Source organism: Nematolebias whitei, chromosome 15 (genome assembly GCF_014905685.2).
Source record: "Nematolebias whitei isolate Nwh7 chromosome 15, NemWhi1, whole genome shotgun sequence".
NCBI lineage: Eukaryota > Metazoa > Chordata > Actinopteri > Cyprinodontiformes > Rivulidae > Nematolebias > Nematolebias whitei.
Window position 1 is genome coordinate 31632152 of NC_056512.1, and position 20552 is coordinate 31652703.

Here is a 20552-nt window from a genome sequence, read left to right on the forward strand (position 1 = left end):
AAAGCCTACCAAAAAAAAAACATTTAATTCTTAAATTAAACCATTCAAACTATTTTATCTCAGTTTTTCTCAGTTTTTTAAACTGCTGAAACCTCAGTCAGAGATGCTGTTGATGTGCTGCTGTGTGAGCAGCGCTCCTCTATCGATTAAACACTGACCATATCAGTGGCAGTGGGTAAATGATCAAAGCGAACAGCAAGCCAAGACAAAACACTTTTCAACCCCTAATGCGCCACCTGAACCCACTCTTGCACTTTAAAAAAAAATCAAAATTTTGAGTGATGGCATCTTTACTTGTAGCTGATGAAAAATGCATGCTGAAAATGGGTTTTACATTCTGTTGTGCACTGAAAGCTCTCCAAAAGTGGCTACTGTACTTATACAACAGGAATAAATGAGGATGCTAGTTATAGCTTCTAGCCTGATCAAGACAGAAGTTAGAAGCTTGCATTTGTGCAAAGATCCCTATATCTTTCAATGGGTACAAAATGCCTCAAGGCAGAAACAATTTGACATGGTGCTTGCTAAGAAATATTCCTGTAATGTTAGTGTTGATGAAGTTAAAAAAAAGCAGCTGAGGTGGCAGTCTAACACAGTTACAGAATGAGACAAGAACAAGAAGTAAGACTTAAAATGTAAAAACGAATAAGGAAATAATGATTAAATCAAAGTGATAAAAAAATGGTGAATAAATTCAGTGAAGAATATATCAAGTCTTAGCACACACACATACACACCGTTAGTCTGAAATGGGTTGTAGGGGTGACAGCAGATTCCTGTGGTTATATAGTCTGAGAGAGCTAGTGAGACACAAAACTTTTACAAAACAGCAAGAGACTGGTCCAGTTTTTATCTGCCTCTGACTGTTCAGAAATCACTAATCGAGCCAGCCATGTCCCCCATAGAAATGAACCATAGAACCAAAAATAAGATGTGGAACAGAACTTGGTTGCACTGATGTGGTCCACTATGCATTAAGTGAAGAACATGTTTTAACATAAACTTGTTATGTATCAGCGGTGTTGTATTTTCCCGGTAAAATAATAAGAAACGGTCAACTATTTCTGTGTATTTGGCTGCCACTATTGGTTAGACTGCGAGGAACACTTGCACTATTAGAGGTTGCCCAAGAGTCACGTTCTTTGACTTTTCCAGTGCTTTTTAAGACCTGCTCTGCTCTGCAGTAAGCTCCTGGACATGCAGGTGAATGACTCGCTGGTCACCTGGATCAGAGACTATCTTACAGGTCGGCCACGGTATGTGAGGCTGCAAAACACCATCTCGGACACCATACTGAGCAGCAGAGGGGCTCCTCAGGGGATAGTCCTCTCACTGTTTCTGTTCACCCTCTACACCTCGGACTTCAGGTACAACTCACAATCCTGCCACCTACAGAAGTTCTCGGATGACTCTGCCATTGTGGGCTGCATTACTGATGAAGAGGTGTGGTGGACAGCTTTGTGGAGTGGTGTGGACTGAACCACCTGCAACTCAACGTTGGAAAAACTAAAGAGCTGCAAGTGGACTACAGGAAGAATATCCCCCCCCCCCCCACACACACACACACACATACACCCCCCTACCCCCCACCCCCCACCATCAACATCAAGGGTACTAAGGTGGACACTGTGGACTGCTACAAGTACCTGGGGTCCACCTACACAATAAACTGGACTGGACAGCTAACGCAAACGCCCTTTACAAGAAAGGACAGAGTCGCCTTTTTCTTCTGAAGAGACTCAGGTCTTTTAATGTCTGCAGGACCATGCTGCAGATGTTTTACCACTCGGTGGTCTCCAGCACTATCTTCTATGCTGTGGGGTGCTGGGGCAGTAGGGTGAAGAACGCTGATGTCAACAGACTCAATAAGCTCATCAAGAAAGCTGGCTCAGTTCTGGGAGTGGAACTGCCGTCTCTGACAGAGGATGCTGAGGAAACTGCTCCAGATCCTGAACAAGACGTCACACCCCCTGCATGACACAATGGACTCTTACCGCAGCACCTTCAGTTGTAGACTGGAGACCACCGAGGTGCTCCACAGAACACCACAGGAAGTCCTTCCTCTCTGTGGCTATCAAGCTTTTCAATTCCTCCCCTTTCTGCACTTAGGACAATAAAAAATTAATCCTGTACTACAATAAACTCTTTAATGTTTCTGTCTGCACCTGTTTAGAACTGAATAGTTGGCATTTGTATATTCTCTGCTATCTTTAGATCTTGTGATTCCTTTGTACTGAAACTCTGGCACAATAATTTCCTGCGGGATCAATAAAGTTCTATCTTGTCTTATCTATGGTGGCCCTAATCTTATCTTATCTCTTACCTCAAGTTATCACAAATCAAGAAGAAGTTACTCAAACATCATTAGAGGAACATAGATATCTGTGGCTCCCAAACCAGAATTTCAAAGGGAAAACTATGGGCAACATCAGTGTTGGTTCTGCACATTCAGTGTCAATTACGTTAAAATGTATTTTGTTAAATGAATCTAAATTAGTGTGTTATACTAATAATTAGTTGACTGTTTTGACAGTGATAATCCACACACAGCCCCTGATCCAACCACAACACATCTGATTGCAAGCCTCTAACCCTTTATAACACTTCAGATCATCATCTGTATAAGGACTTGATGACAACACCAAATAGCTCATGGTGTCTGCATAGGTCAGTGCTGGCAGAACATTCTCATCTTCAGACACTTTACTAAGCTCGTATGGGTCTTTGCCACTAATCATGAGCAGTTTTTCTAAATGCCGCTCTTTTGCTGGAGCCTCATGATCATCTACATTCTTTCATTCAACCTTTAGAAACATCTACCTTCTTTGTAGATGCTTTATTCCCAGGTTGCATGGTGGAAATGAAAGAAAATAACCTGAGCTTCAATTGTTAAAAATCTTGTTTACAAAGAGGGTATCTCTGTAATAACAGCACTTCCGGTAATCAGTGGTTCTATTTCGTATAGGCTTCGCCCTTTAAGAGCTGTCGCTTAGTGGGTTTATCCCGTCATGAGAAGCATTGCACTGCATTGCACTGCATTGCACTGCACATTGCATATAGGCGTATAGGCGTAGCCTATACTCATCGAATCTGGGGTTACAGTACGTAACCAACGTTTTCATGATGTAAGTGCAAAGTGTCTACTGGTCATCAAAAACGGTGTTCTTTGCAGTCAGATTCTGGATGTTTATATAAAAGATATAATTTTATCGAGAGAGGCAATCAGTTGTTAGTCATTATTAATAAATCAAACATACTTTAAAACACAGATAATAGGCTAGTGAAAACAAAGTGACAACAGTGGTTTAGAATATAGATCAAAGGAAGGTGACTAACATTATTTAAATGTCTAAGTGTAGGAGAGGAAGGATGTGTGAAATGATGATTTCAAGGGACTTCCTCATTTCTATAATTATCAACTTATGCTGGTCTTATATACTCTAAATATAATATCTGGCAAACTAACAGTAATAAAACAAGTCCTTTATGTTTAATTGATGTAAATACACACATAGGCACTAACATTTTAAAGCCTGCTAAAAACGCATAAACCTATGAATTCAACCCATGGATGCTTTAAGTGCAAACAGCAGGCTTCAGCTGGCACCAGCTCCCCTTCGTCTCAACTCATTCATAATTCACAAATCCATTTATCACAAGCTCACTCCCCACTGTGCACACTAACAAGTCACTACAACTATGAGGAGGGTATGACTGCAAGTGCAGTGTATTCAGCTTACTTCAAGGGCAAAAGCAAAATTAAGTATTTATTACTGAGTGGAATATATGAAGTAAGAGGTTATTGTGCATCACCTTAAGAGTGGGTTGCATCTGTCATTGTCAGTGAAAGGAAGTGTGTGTTGCTGCAAATAGGAGTGTTGGCATTTTCTATATCCTTGATCAAAAACAGAAAAAAAAGCTTAGATGGCATAAGTAACACATGAAAGCAATTTATCACCAGAAGAGATCTAAATGACAAACCACAGAGAGAAAGCAATAGCAACAGCATGCAACATTTCATTTTCCCCCACACTTTCCAGGGTTTGCTAATATTTCAAATGCAATATGCTTTTTTTTTTTTTAAATCTGTGTAGGAGTCTTTTTTGGAGCTTTGCCTGAATCACTGCACACATGTTTGTACACCCCACCCCCACCCAAAATGAATGAATAAATAAATAAATGAAGTGAATCCCACATATCAAGTAAAACTGAATTTGGCCCCTCTCTATCAAAGCACCAGTCCTTACAACCAAAAAGAGCTAACTGACCCTCACCCCTTTCAATAGCCTGTTGCCATGGCAATTGGCCTTGGCAGGCCCATGGTACAGAGATTAAGTGTGAGCGAGTGTGAAAAACTGCAGATGGGAAATATCCTTACTGGGTGGGGTGAATCAAAGCCTTGCACAGAGCAAACTTTAAGAGGTAACTTTCGTCACTTTAAAAGAAAATGGTGAATAAATCACATTTATATAGCAGCTTTTATAACCTCTCCAATTCCTGCAAATTGCTTTACAGAGTTTGCAGAGTTTTTAACATCCATTTTTACACACTCGTACAGCACTTTCTATAACACATTTGCACTCCATGTGCAGCACTTTCATAGTCACATTCATAGTTAGGCATACCAGTGGGCCGATTCATGGGCATGCTGCAGGGGCTGGGAATAAACCCCCCAGCACTCTGATTGGAAAACAGCCACTCTGCCTCCAAGCCAAAGCTGCACCAACTTCTTTATTTCTCTCTTTTACCACTTTTTGCATGTCTCCCTCATTTTTTTTTTGTTTGTTTGTTTGTTTCTGGTTTGTGGAAAGGATTCCACAAATCAGTCAAACGGCAGTCAAGAAAACAGAAACAGCAAGTTTCTGTACAAACTTTGTGTGTGATTGTCTGGGTCTGTTAAACAGTATCGACATTTGAAGTTATATTTACACATCTATGCTTATATGAAATATAAGAAACAAATAGAAGAAATATGCAATAAATACTGCAGTATAATTTCTTGTCCTGTCGTTCAATACTCCATCTTCCGCTACCCACAAACTTATAGAGATGCTGGACTAATAACAGAAATGTTTGTCAATATCCACATCCACACATCTGATTGATGCATTGCATCATTATGTTAGCCTGCTTACATCAATCCACCTTTTCAGTAGTGGCTAATGGAGCAGCCAAAATGCCATCCAAGAATATATTACTCTCCCCTTTCATTAGACCAGATGGCCCAGAGCTTAAATGGATGGCTCTTTGGTTTATTAATATTTATGTAAAAAAATAAAAAAATAAAAACCTTGTGAAAACATTTAGTAAGACTTCAACATTTTTCTTTGTTCCACAAAGTGTACAGGATAAAGACTAAATAGACTGTCAAAATGATAGGTCAATATTATTAAATTAGCAAATTTATAATTTTATCTCAGGTGAAGAATGAGCAACACAATAATAAAGTAGCATTTGTAAAGTATTCTAAACAATGAATGATTCTAACTTTCCAATAATTTAAGGAAATGCTGCTTTAGAAATACTGGAAAAGGATTACGTTTTTACAACACAGCTAAACTCATTTTTAGAAGTTGTTCATTGTCACCATTAGAGTTCACAACAATAAAAAACATGCATTCGTCTTAGTGTGGAATACTGCAGTGACAGATTTTTATAAACTCACATTCTTCTCACTCTTATCCTTCTGGTTCTTCAGCATGATGGTCACAACATTTTCTGTGTGCTTTAGCGTCTCAGCCACAATTATCTAAACTGTGTGAGGACAGAGAGTCCACATGATGGACGCTAAGAGCATCAATGCATGGTACTTAGAATTTCTCCCCCCAAAGTCCAATCAGTTTTTTGTAATATTGATAAAACACACTAATGCTGGAAAAAAAAAAGTTATAGGCCCTGCATTCCAAGTCACAATTTCATTTTATTTAAAATGCTAATTTAAAACACAGAAAAGGAAAAAAAAAAAAAACATTGACCTTTAAGAGATCACCTGCCCATTATACTGTATTTTACAGGCACCAGTATTGATTTGCTCTTTATGTCCTTGTCTCCCACTGGGATTAAAAACACCAAGAGGCTTTTGTGCAAAGTGAAATAAAGTGTATCAGACTGCACTTTCTGCAGCTTGTCCAGCTCCATACAAGCTGTGACTCTTTCAGCAGCTGAGTCATACTAGCTGACTGCAAGTGCCAAGTCTTTTGGCACTCGTCGAGCAGAAAGAAAGCACAGCAAGACAAAGAGATGCTAGGAGCAAAATCTCCAACAGTATCAGTTTAATAGAAAGCTCAATGAGTTGCATGCATAGGATTATTGTCAGGTTTTTGTAGCATTTCTGCTTTATGTTCAGAAACCCATTGCCCCTTCTTAGTGAAAATCTTTTGTTGCAATGCTCACTGGGTCACTGGGTTGAAGCAGCTAGCCTTACTGATTTAGGTTAAAGAGGCTAGACAAAAATTATGCCTGTTGTTTGAGTACCAAGATGCAGAAAAGACAGCAGCATTTATATTTGGGTGAAAAGCCAAACCGTTTTACTGTCAAGTCCAGCAATACGCAGGCAGAGCACGCATACAAACACACAGACAAACTGCATCTTGGGAATGCAATATAAAAAATTTTACCAGTACATCCTGTTCTCATTTTGGTCATGGTGCATCATGATTCAAAGTATGGCAACATAAATGTTTTTGTCTTCTGCTCCTTGTTTATAACATTCAATGAACTAAAGCCTGGTCTCCACCAAATACAGTCAATCACAAATTAATTGTCTTTATTCACCACAACTGCATCTCGGACTGCAGCTAGATGCCGTGTCCTAGTGGCGCTAAAAACTTCAAGCCGGTGGTGCTGACGTCCCACATCATGAAGACCCTGGACAGACTCCTCCTGGAGCAGCTCAGGCCCATAGTTAGGCCTCTCTTGGATCCCCTCCAGTTTGCCTATCAGCCCCAGCTGGGAGTTGAGAATGCCATCATCTACCTACTGAATCAAGTCTATGCCCACCTGGACAAGCTGACAAACACGGTGAGGGTCATGTTTTTTAACTTCTCCAGTGCTTTTAACACCATCAGGCTGGCTCTACTGAGGAAGAAACTCACAGTGATGCAGGTGGATACCCCCTCATGTCCTAGATTTTGAACTACGGTACCTGACTGGCAGGCCACAGTATGTGAGCTTGCAGAAATGTGTGTCCGACAGGGTGATCAGCAATACTGGGGCCCCACAGGGAACAGTCCTCTCTCCCTTCATCTTCACACTCTACACCACAGACTTCAGATACCAGACAAGAGTTCTGCCATCTCCAGAAGTTTTCTGATGACTCTGTGACCCTTTAATAGTTGGATTTGTCAGCAATGGCGAAGATGCTGAATGCAGGGCTGTAGTCAAATAAATAATGTTAACTTACTTTTTATGTATATGAATGTTTCTGTGCAGCACCCTCAGATGACTTCTGTTGTGACTTGGCTCTATATAAATAAACTGAGTTGAAATGTAATTGAATAGTCGGTAACTGTCACATGGTGCAAGCAGAACCACCTGCAACTCAACATGACAAAGACAAAGGAACTGCTTGTGGATCTAAGGAGGGTCAGGACACCAGTAACCCTGGTTTCCATCCAGGGGGTCACTGTGGAGGATTATAAATACCTAGGAGTGTTCACTGACCATGAACTGGGTTGGGCTAAGATTACTGATGCCCTCTAAAAGAAGGGCCAAAACTGCCTTTACTTATTGAGGAGATTAAGGTCCTTTAACATCTACCAGACTGTGCTGAAGATGTTCAATGAGACTGTGGTAGCCAGTGCTCTCCTGTTTGCTGTTGTGTGCTGAGGAAGCAAACTAAGGGGTGCAATCAGCCTCAACAAATTTATCTGCAAGGCCAGTGATGTTGTGGGAGTGGAGCTGGATTCTATGACTGTGATGTCAGACTGGAGGATGCTATCTAAGTTACATGCCAATCTGGATGTCACCCATGCTCTCCATGACATGCTAGCCAAACACAGGGGCACATTTAGTGCAAGACTGAGACCACCAAAATGCACCAGAGTGCCACAGGAAGTTATTTTGCCTGTGGCCATCCAACTATACAACCCCTCCCTCTGAATGTCAGAGACTCAGCTAATCTTATTGCCGCTCAGCAAGATATGCACACATTCATAAATAAAGTGGTATGGTATGGTGTATTCATAATTGCACTAGAGCTTCATATACATATAAAACACACATGTTGTCTATAAAACATTTTTATTGTAATTTTTTAGTCTTTTTATTATTTTTATTTTCATTTGGATGTTTATATACTTTGAAATACTTAGTAAGTTTATATTTTTATACTCTTGCATGGAGCAACTGTAACAAAGTCAATTTCATCATGGGATTAATAAAATACTCTGATTCTGAACTAGCATTAGCAGTCCTTGCTCTCCTCTCAAGGAGATCAGCTGTAAGCTGAGGTGGTTATTCAGACCAAAAGCTGCAGATTTATTTGTGTACTGCCAAATCAAGTTGACAAAGACTTATATCAGTTTAGGCAGCCACAGTTCAAAATATCAGTGTTGTTTGTGCTACATCAAATCCCATTTGGTATTTTTCCAATCTTAATGACTTGATATAAGATCACAAATGGGACACCACTTCAAAAGCTGAATATACCAATAATTGTTGCCGATACCCATTTTTTGTAATTAATTGTTTTTCAGTGTACTACATTACGTATTATTGTTGATAAGCATTAATAAGCATAAAAAGGTTTGTCAGAGTCTGCTAGAATGAAACTAGACAACTGAGGACATTTTTTAAACCAAAAACTAAATGTTTTATACAGAAAACGGTGAAAGAATGAGCATGTAAGACCTTCAGCAGAAAAGCCAAAAGTTTGCAATGATCCAGAGAAGTATTAGTTAGAGAAAAGCTTATCTACAGGAAGTGTGTATGAGTCAATGACCTACTTTTATTCCAGGAAATGTTCACTAGTTACCCACCATACTGTCATTTTGTCAATTTACACAAAAGTGCTGGTGACAGCTTATGACATATAGGCTTCTTGAAAGGGTGTACTATTTTGTAGTGGAATATTTTAACCACCACTCACTATGACTTTGAGATCAAGACCAACGGGTAGGTGTGAGCATTAGGATAAAGGCAACGCATAGAAAAGACTTCTGCTTTACTCTACTGAAAAAAAAAGTAATGAATGACACATTTACCTGGCCAAATTGCAGGTAAACAAAAGCAAGCTCATAAAAAAATGATTGGCTGTAGCTTAACAAACTTCATTTACCGTGGTCAAAAATCACAGGTAGCAGCAAATTGATTGAGCTCAGACGTAAATACAGTTTGGTAACTGACATCGTTCACATGGCAAAAGTGGAGTTTTGAGAAAATCCATGTGTGCATGCGAATGTTCGTTTAAAAAAAAATTGTAATAACAGGTCTCTTTAATGACTGCTTGGTGCATTGAATGAATTCAGTGAGAGCACTAAAAAAATCGTCTAAAAACTTGCATCAACATTATTGTTTGCAGACAAACTCTCCTTCGGTCTCAGATTAGTCATAAAACATAACCAGTTTTTGTTATGGAGGCAACAAACTGAGGCAAACTCATGAATATCATCATCCAATATGCTCTCCTGTGTCGTATCCATCATTACTCCTGGCCTTGGATGGCTTTTTTTGACATCCATCTGATGTGAAACTCTTTCTTGTTGTTTCTCTTGTTGACTTATCATAAATAAACACAACCATGACAGTCTCATTATAGGCAATCGATACTTTGTCGTAAAAAATTGCTTGGCTGGCATGCGGGTGCTGTGTTTGGGGGTCAGAGAACAACACTGGGTCAGTGTGAGAAGATATGTCAAAGGAGAATTACTAACATTAATCAATGAAGCAAAGAAGATAACCCAGTCAGTCACTTAATCAGGAAATCTCCCTTAACGCTAAAAAGGAAAAGGTGTGCATGAAGGTGATACTGTATAGCTGCCCAGCTCAGCTTTCCTCAGCTATATGACTTTTAGAAGGCCACACATACTATTACTTATTGAGACAGCTCATTGTGAGAACATTATCCATAATTACTGGATTACAGAAGTATTAATGAATAGGGGCTACACAATTATACAAAACAGTGGTCAATATTTCAAATTAATGAAAGGCTTCAATGTTAATGTAGAGCAGCTATTGCTCTGAGTCCAAGCAAACATTCAAACCAGGAAGTAAAACAAATTTTTGAACTAAAAACTTAATTTGAGACAAATATGGCAAAAATACTACACAGCAAGAGCAAGACTGAATCTGTATTATATAAATTACAAAAAAGTTTTGAGAAAGTCTAATCATTTTTTTGAAATTGGTTAAAGGCAAACCTTTTAATGCTATCACATTGAATTTAGAAAGGTGTTGGAGCTTTTATTATTATTATTATTATGACAAATATATCTATTACAACTGCTTTCTAAACCACTGGAGCAATGTAGTTGTTGTAAAATGTTAATACTTTTCTAAAATCAAAGATTAAGTAAAGAACTACCAATAATTCATCCAGTCACAGTCCAAATACCGAACTCCTTTTATGAACATGTGCCAACAAAATGATTTTTGCGGGAAAATGACAATTTCTTAAGAGAACAAAGCAATCTTTGGCACTTTGTCCTGACTTTTTTATCTGCAGAATAATAACAGTCACCCTGATGTTTTCTCCAAAAGGACAATCTCATGCAGGTGCCGTCACTCTGCATTAAGTGCAAAAGAATAACAGACAGGTACTGTACAGGGAAATGGAACTAAATATAGCTCACTTTTCCAGTAAGTAAAATGAACAAAACAATAAGTCTGAACTCAAGTTCAGACCCTTGATTAAAAAAGGGTAAGAAAAAAGGCTACATGTGCTTTCACATATCATGTTACTTTATTATTCTGGCTTATCCGTTTATAGTTTTCATATTCAGAGTCAGAGTCAGAGTCAGAGTTTCTTTATTGTCATTCGCACCTCATGTGGTACATGTGGTGGAGCGAAATTATGTACACAAGGTCCCAGTTACATCCAACAATAAAATGTATAAGAAAAACAGTAATGACATCTAAGATATGAACTAAGAAAAACTATGAATGTCCGATTATAACATTCTGAAAAGTGATAAACGAGTAATTTTCTTATAACTAACAAAATGGTTGTGTTACAGATGGGTAAAATATAAATATAGTTACAGTATTACAGTGGCCTGAAACTACAATTTGTCAATGGTAGCTACTTTTACAGAATAAAATTGCCCTGTTTGTTTTATTAAAATTTTGTTCTTCAAATTCATAATTTCTTTTATTTTTGTGAGTATTTTACATGCCTTTTCCCTCATTCAGGGTGCATAGATGAATTAGAGATATGAAGCCAAGGAATTTGAAAACAACCATGCATTAATGATTATTTTTTGTTATTTCTAAAAATTAAACAACAGAAAAATCTAACATTTTAGGTTCAATTAGTAGAAAATTGCTTTGATGCTTCAAAAGTGACTGCAGTGTCATAAAACATATTTACATCACTATATTTTTACTTAAGTTATTCAATTAGCATTTTTACTTTTTCCTGTTTGTGGTTGCCAGGGAGCTGGGGATCATGTCAGCTTTCATTAGCATGTAGCAAGGTGCACGTTGAACAGGTCTGGAGTCCATCACAGTGCTAAATAAAAGATGGCGAAGACAAAAAAAAAAAAAAAAACGGTGCATCCTCACAAATACCTTTATCCATTTAGAAGACTCTTCCAAGTTTTCAGATTGTAGGAGAAAACCTGAAAAAAAAAGGCAAAAAAAAAAAACCTTCCAATAGAATGATCTCAGCTAAAATTTAAACCAAAGACATTGTTTCTGTGAAATGATAATGCTGACAAATATAATACTGTGCAGGTTGATTTAAACCATTTCCTTTTGTTTATAAAACCACAGACCTTAGGTCAAAGAACAGCAGGCAGCAGGATGCAGCTGTAACACAACTCGCCACATACGGTTGTACTTTGTGCAAACGTCCAACAAAAGGTAATGTAGAAACGAGGATTCCAGTGAAATAGAATAAACTTATGACAATGTGCACTGTGAATGGGGGGAAAGGCGTCCTATTGCTCTGATCTGGAACTGTAACAGCACACAAAAGCCAACATCTATTTTAGAAACTAACATAACTCACCAATTTAAAGGAGGTCATTAAAATACAAAGACAGCACCTGAACAGGGTTTAGTGTCTCTGACAACGTTATTTACTTGTGAGTGAAGCAACAAGAGCCAGACTCAGCAGGGATCCATGCCGGGCTGCAACCTTTGTGATTTACACCACTGACTGAGCCAGACAGACAGGAAATTTTACAGCACTGGAGAACAACTTTCTCTTGACAGCCAGTTTTCTCACTGGCACAGAAAACCCACAAGGAGAGAATAAATCTTGGGAGAGGAGCTCAATAAATGATGAAAACAAAAGAGAGTCCAGAACAAGGAGGAGAAAGGCAGAGAGAGAAGTAATTACATTAGAGGTAACACATTTATCCTCAATGAAAAGGAGCAAAAGGGGGAGTCGCTAATTATTTGAGAACTGAGGGTGAAATACAGATCCGTTAATCTCTTCGGTCTGATAAATAAAAGGCACATCCACTTCATCTTTCTGCCCTGCTGTATAAGAGGAGTCTCAGTAAAAATTGATTCCATCTGTGAAAAGTCAAGTAGCTACACAGATGAGGTTATAATTTATGGATCTTAAATTCTTAATCTGCACACTCAAATAGCTAATTACAAGTTTATAATAATCCCTATAAAAATGCACTGGCCAGAATTTATCGTGCAGCCTCCAGGCAGCACAGAAATGTGAAAATAATCTTGAATGCTAATTTAAAAGGGCAAACGAAAGCCATCTGAAATACCTTTAGTCAGGCACTGCCACATCACTTACAATGAGCAAAAATGGATCAGCCAGCTTTGAATGATGAAAAGAGTTATTAAGCTCACAGTTAGTCACACTGAGGTGATTTGCATAAATGTATAAAATAAAGCCTGCAGTGAAGCAGTTTAGAGACAATGTCAAGAAGGCGAAGATGAAGCTGGAAGAGCAATTTCTGTCAAAATAAGGTGACCATTGCATACACCGGTAGCTATAAAGTGATCCTTGGGGTTTGAGGCGAGGTTAAAAGAACAGAGATGCACTAGGGATGTATGAAAGGGAATGTAATTGAGTGAGAGAACAAAGAGTGAGCTGAGAGAAGGGAGAGATGGGAAAGAAGATGGCGCCTGAATGTGATGCAGGCAGACAGTCCAAAGACCAAAGATAGAATTGATAAACTGCAGCAAGCACATCAGTGACAAGTATCATGACGCATGTGTTGACCTTGACAAATGCAAATTGCCAACTAACTGCTTGGCAGTAGACTTTTAAAAAAGATGCGAGATCAGTATTGCAGAATAAATGAAGGAATAAAATAAAATCTAACATTTGTATGACCACGAGGGACATTATCATGATAGGGTGTAAACATAACTGTCATTTACTACCAAGTAAAGAACTTTAAATGATAAAATGTCATAATTAAATAAAATGGCCTGTACGATAAGATATATTAAAGCACAGCATCATATATGCTTACCTTTGAGCTGGTCTGCCACCACACTCGGTCCTATCCTCTCGTTGACCTGTCCATCTTCATGCTGATATCGATCATCCAGAAAGTTGAACGTGGCTTGTGAAAGGTGGACTTTTCCAGCCACACCCAGCTGCTCCATCAGATTGGCGAGGTTGACATCATTCGACCAGACATCAAACTTAAAGCGTTTCATGCCCAGAATACCACATAGTACGGTCCCAGTGTGAACGCCCACCCTCATGTTCACCGTCTCCCTCTTCTCTTGACAGAACTGCTCAATGGCTTGAATCATCCCCAGACCCATTTCTACACAACAATAGGCATGATCCGGTCTGGGTTCTGGACAACCAGCCACACAATAGTAGCAGTCTCCAAGTGTGCTGATTTTTTCACAGCCTGTGAGTTCACAAAGTCGATCAAAACGTCCAAACAAGTCATTTAGAAGTCCAACTAAAGCATGAGCGGATTTGTTGGCAGACATTTTGGTGAAGCCCACAATATCTGCAAAAAGGATGCTGACAGGCTCCATTCGTTTCATGTTGAAAGGCCTGAAGATGATCTGGCCACGAGGGATGGAAGTTTTCTTGCGTTTGTTGTTTTTTGGGCTGGAGATGACAGCAGCTGCACCGCTGGTGGAGTAACGTTTAACAGAGTTATCACCAATCTCCTCATCGCCCTGCTTCATCAGCTCATCTGCTACAATTCTGGGCATAACGGAGTGAATCATTCGCTCCTTCAGGGCTTTCTCTACCTCAAGATCTTTGCCATGCATGATTGCTTGTCCAACCTTAAGAAAGGTGCTACGTGAACGCACTTCAGACATGATGAACAGGTGGATGCCAATAGCATGAGCACAGAGATGGAGCAAGGCCTTGGCTGGGCCCAACCAAATGAGTGTGTCCCAGTCTGCCGGAGAGACTAAACTCCAATTCTCCTCTGCCTGGGTCAGCTGCAACCAGCCCAAACTTTCAAACAAGACAGAGTAAATAAACCCCAGTAGTACAGAGGCATAGAGATGAAAGTGGAGGACACTGTACAACAGGAGAAGCACCTCAATACAGAGGGAGAAGGTGCCTACAGAAGAAAGACAAGGGGACCTGCTGTTACCTTCCACAAACTTATCAAAGGACTGGTTGTGCATGAACCTTATGCCACTCAAGTCTTCCAGTTCAGGTGAAAGTGTAGGGCTGTCTACCTCCCTGAAGCCTAAGGTCTGGATTTGGGGGGCCAGAGTCATGATAAAGGTTACAAGGACAAGCAGCAGAGATGCTTGATTGTAGCAGCGAGAATACAGCTGGGTAAAAGTTAAGAGGAAGAGAAGAAGGCAGAAGAGAAGGAAGGAAGCAGTGGGGAGCAGAAAAACAAGCATGTCACAACGAGATGAATTGGCAGCAAAATACAACCCCCAGAGGAAGCTGGCAGCCACCAGAAAAAAAAGCACATAACGGAATCGACGCTTGGTCTGGGGGAAACACCGTTCTCGACAGGCGTCCTCCAGGATCGAAGAATCAAACTTCGGGTCCCAAAAATGACCTGCTGATCTCTCAAAAAGCTGAGGCATCCTCGTGTGACTACGGAAACTCTTGACCGCTGGCCTCCTCACTCCAGACTCCCCAGAGCTACAGCTAGAAGAAATGCTGTACTTGCAGTGCTTGGTTGCTCCTATGAAGCCTCCCCCGATTGAACCCAGCGGCCCGCCAACATGCTTGTGTTTGACACTGCTGCCAATTCTCACAGAGACGCCTCCATCTCCACTTGAGTCACAGCTCACTTCTGTGTTGTGAGGCAGCAGCTGCTGATGTTGTGGAGATGCCATGCTGTCTTTTTCGCTCTATGGGGAAATCAATAACCAAGAAGACACAGTGACTTGCGAAAAAAATGTAGACAAAAAGGTAAGGCAGTGTATGTTGCCACAATACAAGGTGCTTTTATACCTGCCAGAGCAAGCTAAAACGAAAACACCAACAGAGCAGTTTTCAGAAAGAGTCCATTCAGTTTGCAGTCCTTTGGCTGTAATTTGACCAGCAGAGTAAAATTTCAGACTACTTCATTACTGCCTCTCTTGACGTCAGTCTCTGCATTTCTTTACATTCCCTTGTTTTGACACACTTCTGACTGCAAGGTCCACTTGCTGCTTGTTCTAATCCAATCCAAGTCGACTCAGCAGCCCACACTTTGCTTCACTCATTGAAAAATATTTAGGAAAACTGAGAAAATACTGTGAATAAAAAGGAAAATCAACTGATAATCAATATGGGCTTAGAGGATGCCTGAAGTTGTAATTCTTAGTATGAGAATCCTCTTAAATTTGGAGAGCTCAACAAGGCAATAAAATTAATACTTTAATGTCCAGTCCACTTAATTCCTTAAGCTTTTTTCTCATTTCCAATGAGCATGTTCAAAAATACTTTCTTAATAAGACCATGTTTGTTTATTTGGTAAACCTTCATGCAAAGCAAGACTGCAGCAGAGTTTCTGTCACTTGTGTGGCTCAAAAAAGATCAGGGAAGAGAAACATGAGCGCAGAGGGTTTTAAAAACAGCCTCGTGCTGCTTCTGGGCCTAATGGCAACTGTTTTCACGGACCGAGCCCCGTCCTTTCTTGATTTTCCACTCCGGTGCCCCCCACCAGCGCCGGGTATCCCCTACCCAGAGGAGATTTTTTTGAGCAAGCAAGTCTACAGGAGATGGATACCTTGTGGAAAATTTGGATTCATTGCTCCCCGAGGATATACACAAAAGCACTTGAAGTCCAGCGTTGAATTTAATTCTGTTTTGATCACATGTCACCAAATCATCGTGGAGACTGTGCCCCAGAAAAAACATCCAGAAAATCTCACCGTGGACGTTCCTGAGTGACAGCTGCGCAGAAAATGTAACCTCCCGCAGACAAGAAGCGTTTTTCTCCCCAATAAAGTTTCTCGCTGTCGCTGGGTCACCTCCTGCAAACACACTCCCCAGTGAGGAGTCGGGCTAAACTAAAAGGTCTCCACCTCCTCTCCACGCCCCCCCTCCACATTCACACCTCAGTTCCACAGGTTGAAGCTCAGCGCCGCTTTCATCCATCCACTTTAATTTATAGAGCTCTGGTCGAATGGCTGCCGTCACACATCCGAATAAAAACACTTTAATCCCAGAATTATTTGGTATCAGGGCTGCTCCAAAGTCCCGCCTTTGTATTCCCAGTAAAATAACACGAATGTCTTCTCTCCGGGTTATTTGGCCATTTTCTGCACGACGGGGCAACTGAAACGCTCTGCGCGCATTTCTGCGGCGGTGCGCAAAACACTGCGGCTGCAGCCGCCACCATCTTCTGCGCGCGCTGACAGCCGTCCAGCCGCGAGGAGTGAGTGTCTGAGAGAGAGAGAGAAAAGGAGAGGGGGGAAATCACAACACAATTAAAAAGGACCACTTCCGCTTTGTCCTTTAACAATAAAAGCTCAGTGTGGTGTTTTTATAGGCGGTTATAATATTTACAAACATGATCTTAAAAAGATGCTTCGAAACGTGGAGCGTTGGAAAGAATGTGAACTAATAATATCTTACCTGTTGTAGATTACGCTTTGAACGAGGTCAGCTGAGTTTGAAATAATGAGTTTTGTCCTCTTATTTGCCATAGAGTGCCCTTTATATTAAAATGAAATGTAATGGTTTTCAAAAAATTTTAACTGAAAGTTGTCATCAACTATACAGCTTGTGCGCTAGAAACTTGTCACTTGATACAGTAAATGTAGTGGTTGGAAATATGCTAGAAAAATGTGATCTGAAATTATATTTAAAACATTGATTTTAAATATAAAAACTGTTGACGCTATTGTAATAAATTTGTGGGTCACATAGGCAGAAAATCTTGCCTAGAATGTCAGAACCGTCAAACAATCACCACACACACCAGGAGGTTATGAAAATAAAGACTTTATTTATGCCTCTAATACTCCTTTAAAACCCACCCTTCCACCTGAACCTCACCCCAAGCTAACAAATAAAGGCCTCGAATAAAGATTAAATGAGTTCACACAGCTCACCTAGTGGTGAGACCCCTCCCCAGGGTCTAAGCTTGTGATGTCGTCCAAAACCCCTGGATTGACTTAGCTGGACGACGATCAGACCTGCTGGACTGGCTCCACACCAGATCAGAGCAGCCAACAGGAATAGAAGCAGGAAACCAAGATGGTGACTGCACCCAGCTAAAGTTCAGCCCTGACTGTCCAAAGGAGGCACTCAGCCTCCCCTCCTGAACACCTAAACACCTTTCTGACTGTCTTTGTCACCGGCAGCCCTAAATGACTAACGACACCCTCCCTCCAAAAGGGTGCTGCCACAACCACTGAAAGGCCCTCCATTTGTTTGAGAGTCCTTTATCCAGTGTGCTGCTCCTTGACTGAGCACACCTGTCTCTGATTAGTGTCTTTGCCTCCTCTGATGAGTCTTGCCCAAGTACATCACATGTTGTAACTCACAAAATAAAGCAAGCCATATTCCACTGTTATGCCACACAGCTAATTTTAATTAATTTATACATGCACACAAAAAATCTAAAAATGGTTACAAAATATTGTGTAGGCAATAATACACAATTCTTGTATATAGAAGGTTGTAACTGAATAAAGTTACAGTCCATACTTGTGTAAACACAAAGTGTACAGATGTTTGTCAATGAATTTTATGTTGGTATTATAGAGATTAATTACATTTTCTTAGTCAAAACCAGCAGAATTACAGTCTGTTGTCCATTATTTCAGATGTCGATGTGCATTTCAGTAGATCACCCTGACCAGCACATAATTATAAAATACTCCGTGTTCAAGGAGGTGTTCAAAATACACACAAAATAGCCTTGTCCCCTATCCCCTAAACTAGAGTCTACTATATAATAACAAATTCAATTCAATTCAGTTTATTTATATAGCACCAAGTTACAACAGAAGTCATCTCAGGGCACTGAACAGAAACATTCATATATAAACGTAACAAGTTTGCAAAAACATTCATAAATATAATAATTTACCACTATTTATCTGAGGATCAGACTACCACAATGTAATGAGTGAGTGAATGAGTGAATATTTCAAATAGCCACTAAGTTTAATTCTGATTGATTAGTTAATGCTAATCTAAGCAAGGCCCAGAACAAAACCTCTTCTTGTGCTCTTAAAACTACTTCAATCTCAAAAGTTTCACAGCAGTTCATAAAAAACACTCAGTTTTGTATTACACAACAAGTGACATTGACTTTTATGGTTGTTCAACTAGTACAAATGGCAAAAGCAATAGCTAGCTGTGTTTTTTTGTATTGAACGCTTTTTGAATAGCTAGCTGTAGCACTTCCGGTACGAATTTTTATTTATTTATTTTCCCCCTACTGGTAGAGCCGGTTAATCCCCTCTAGATCTGTTTGTTTGCTTATAAACACTTATTTTTGACATTTGTTTTGAAAATATTTTACTTCCGTTTTGCTGATGACCGCTAACTTGACGCTGCTGTCTGTGCTTTGCGACCCAAGGGATGGAGAAGAAAGACTGAGCGCGAGAGGGGAGGGGGCAGAAAGGGTGAACATGCACGCACACCTGGTGGAAAAACAAAAGCTCGAGGCTTCAACGACAAGAAAACAGCTGTGTCATACAATGACGCAAGTTTTTAGCCCTAAGATGACTGAAGTCCTGCAATGTTGCAAGATCATTTTGAAACTATATATGGTATGAGACTGAACAAAACAGAGGAAGAACACTGAAACAGATGTGCAGTTTGGGTAAAAGACAACAACTCCCCAGCTTTATTGCTCTGTGCTGTATTCAGCTGCCTGGAATGAATACTAATCAGAACCTCTGTTGTTTCACAGTTCAGTTTAAGGGTTTGCTGTGGGAACCCAGTTCTCCTCCAGCATGAAAAATAAGAAAAGGGATTTGAAAATTTGATTTACACAGTGGAAGTTAATATTACAAGTCTTTACTGATATAAAATTACATTAAAAAGCTGTGAAAAGGGAAACCTTTGAAACATTTATTCAATCTTTTTGTTTAAAATTCGAGTATTTATTTCCCTAAAACATTTTTAGAAGGACTATGCTTATTTGTATCTGAGCTTCAGAAGTTATTTTTATTTTTTAGCTCAGTCAGATAGACTTCCTTCCTTCTTTTCCCCCCAGGTTGTTTTCAGTCATGTCTTCTGGTCAGCTATGCTGTAAAGTCCCACACTTTCAACAGTGACTAATTTAACTAAATCTGAACATATTACTGTATTTAGCGTCATCTGTCTTTTCTCAGTTAATCAATAAACAGTATTGATGTGGTGCCACTGGAAACTTGGTTTATCTATATCGCAGTATCTCATGTCTTAATGGCACAGTGACCTTAGTTTTGTCTTTCCAATCATGCTAGTCCAGTATAGCTTTGATTTTAAAGTTTTTAAGGCTAACATGTTCTTCCATGGTCTTCTTAACAGATTCCATCTTTCTATGAAGCCAAACAAGTTATTCACCTGAAAGGATTTCATGAATTGTCCTTCAACCAGTGCCATATGATCCTGTGATCTCCATGCGCTTTTCACCAATATGTTTAAAAACAAAGCAATCTGATCAATTTATTTATTTATTTATTTTTGCATTTGCTCTCATGGACTGGTTTTGTTTTGGCAGTCTGATAATGGCCTGCTTGACTTCCCTTAGAAGGTGGATGACTGCTTTGGAGCCACAGTAACAAGCTTCAAAACTCCACAATGGGAATAAAATGCAAGATTTTTCAGCTGCACCGAGCAAGCTACCACAGCCCCTGAATGACAATATTCTTCCCAATATTCTTCTTCTTCTTTTGTAGATGCACATCCTATAATTATTTCTTGAATGTTTCATTAAAATTCATCATGTGGTTCATGATAACTTTTGCTAACAAAGAGGGTTGACTCCAAAAGTTAATGATACCATTTTAAAACAGATTTTGCACAGTTT

At 39.7% G+C, this 20552-nt stretch overlaps 1 protein-coding gene across 1 annotated transcript in view; it reads right to left on the reverse strand.

Annotated features, from left to right (window-relative positions):
- Nucleotides 1-15426, reverse strand: part of LOC119420989 (adenylate cyclase type 9) — a 36236-nt gene extending 20810 nt beyond the window's left edge. Inside the window, exon 1 of the mRNA XM_037688378.1 lies at nucleotides 13614-15426. Within this exon, the coding sequence (XP_037544306.1) occupies nucleotides 13614-15426 (1813 nt within the window). The remainder of the gene's footprint in view (nucleotides 1-13613) is intronic.
- Nucleotides 15427-20552: the final 5126 nt, after the last annotated feature.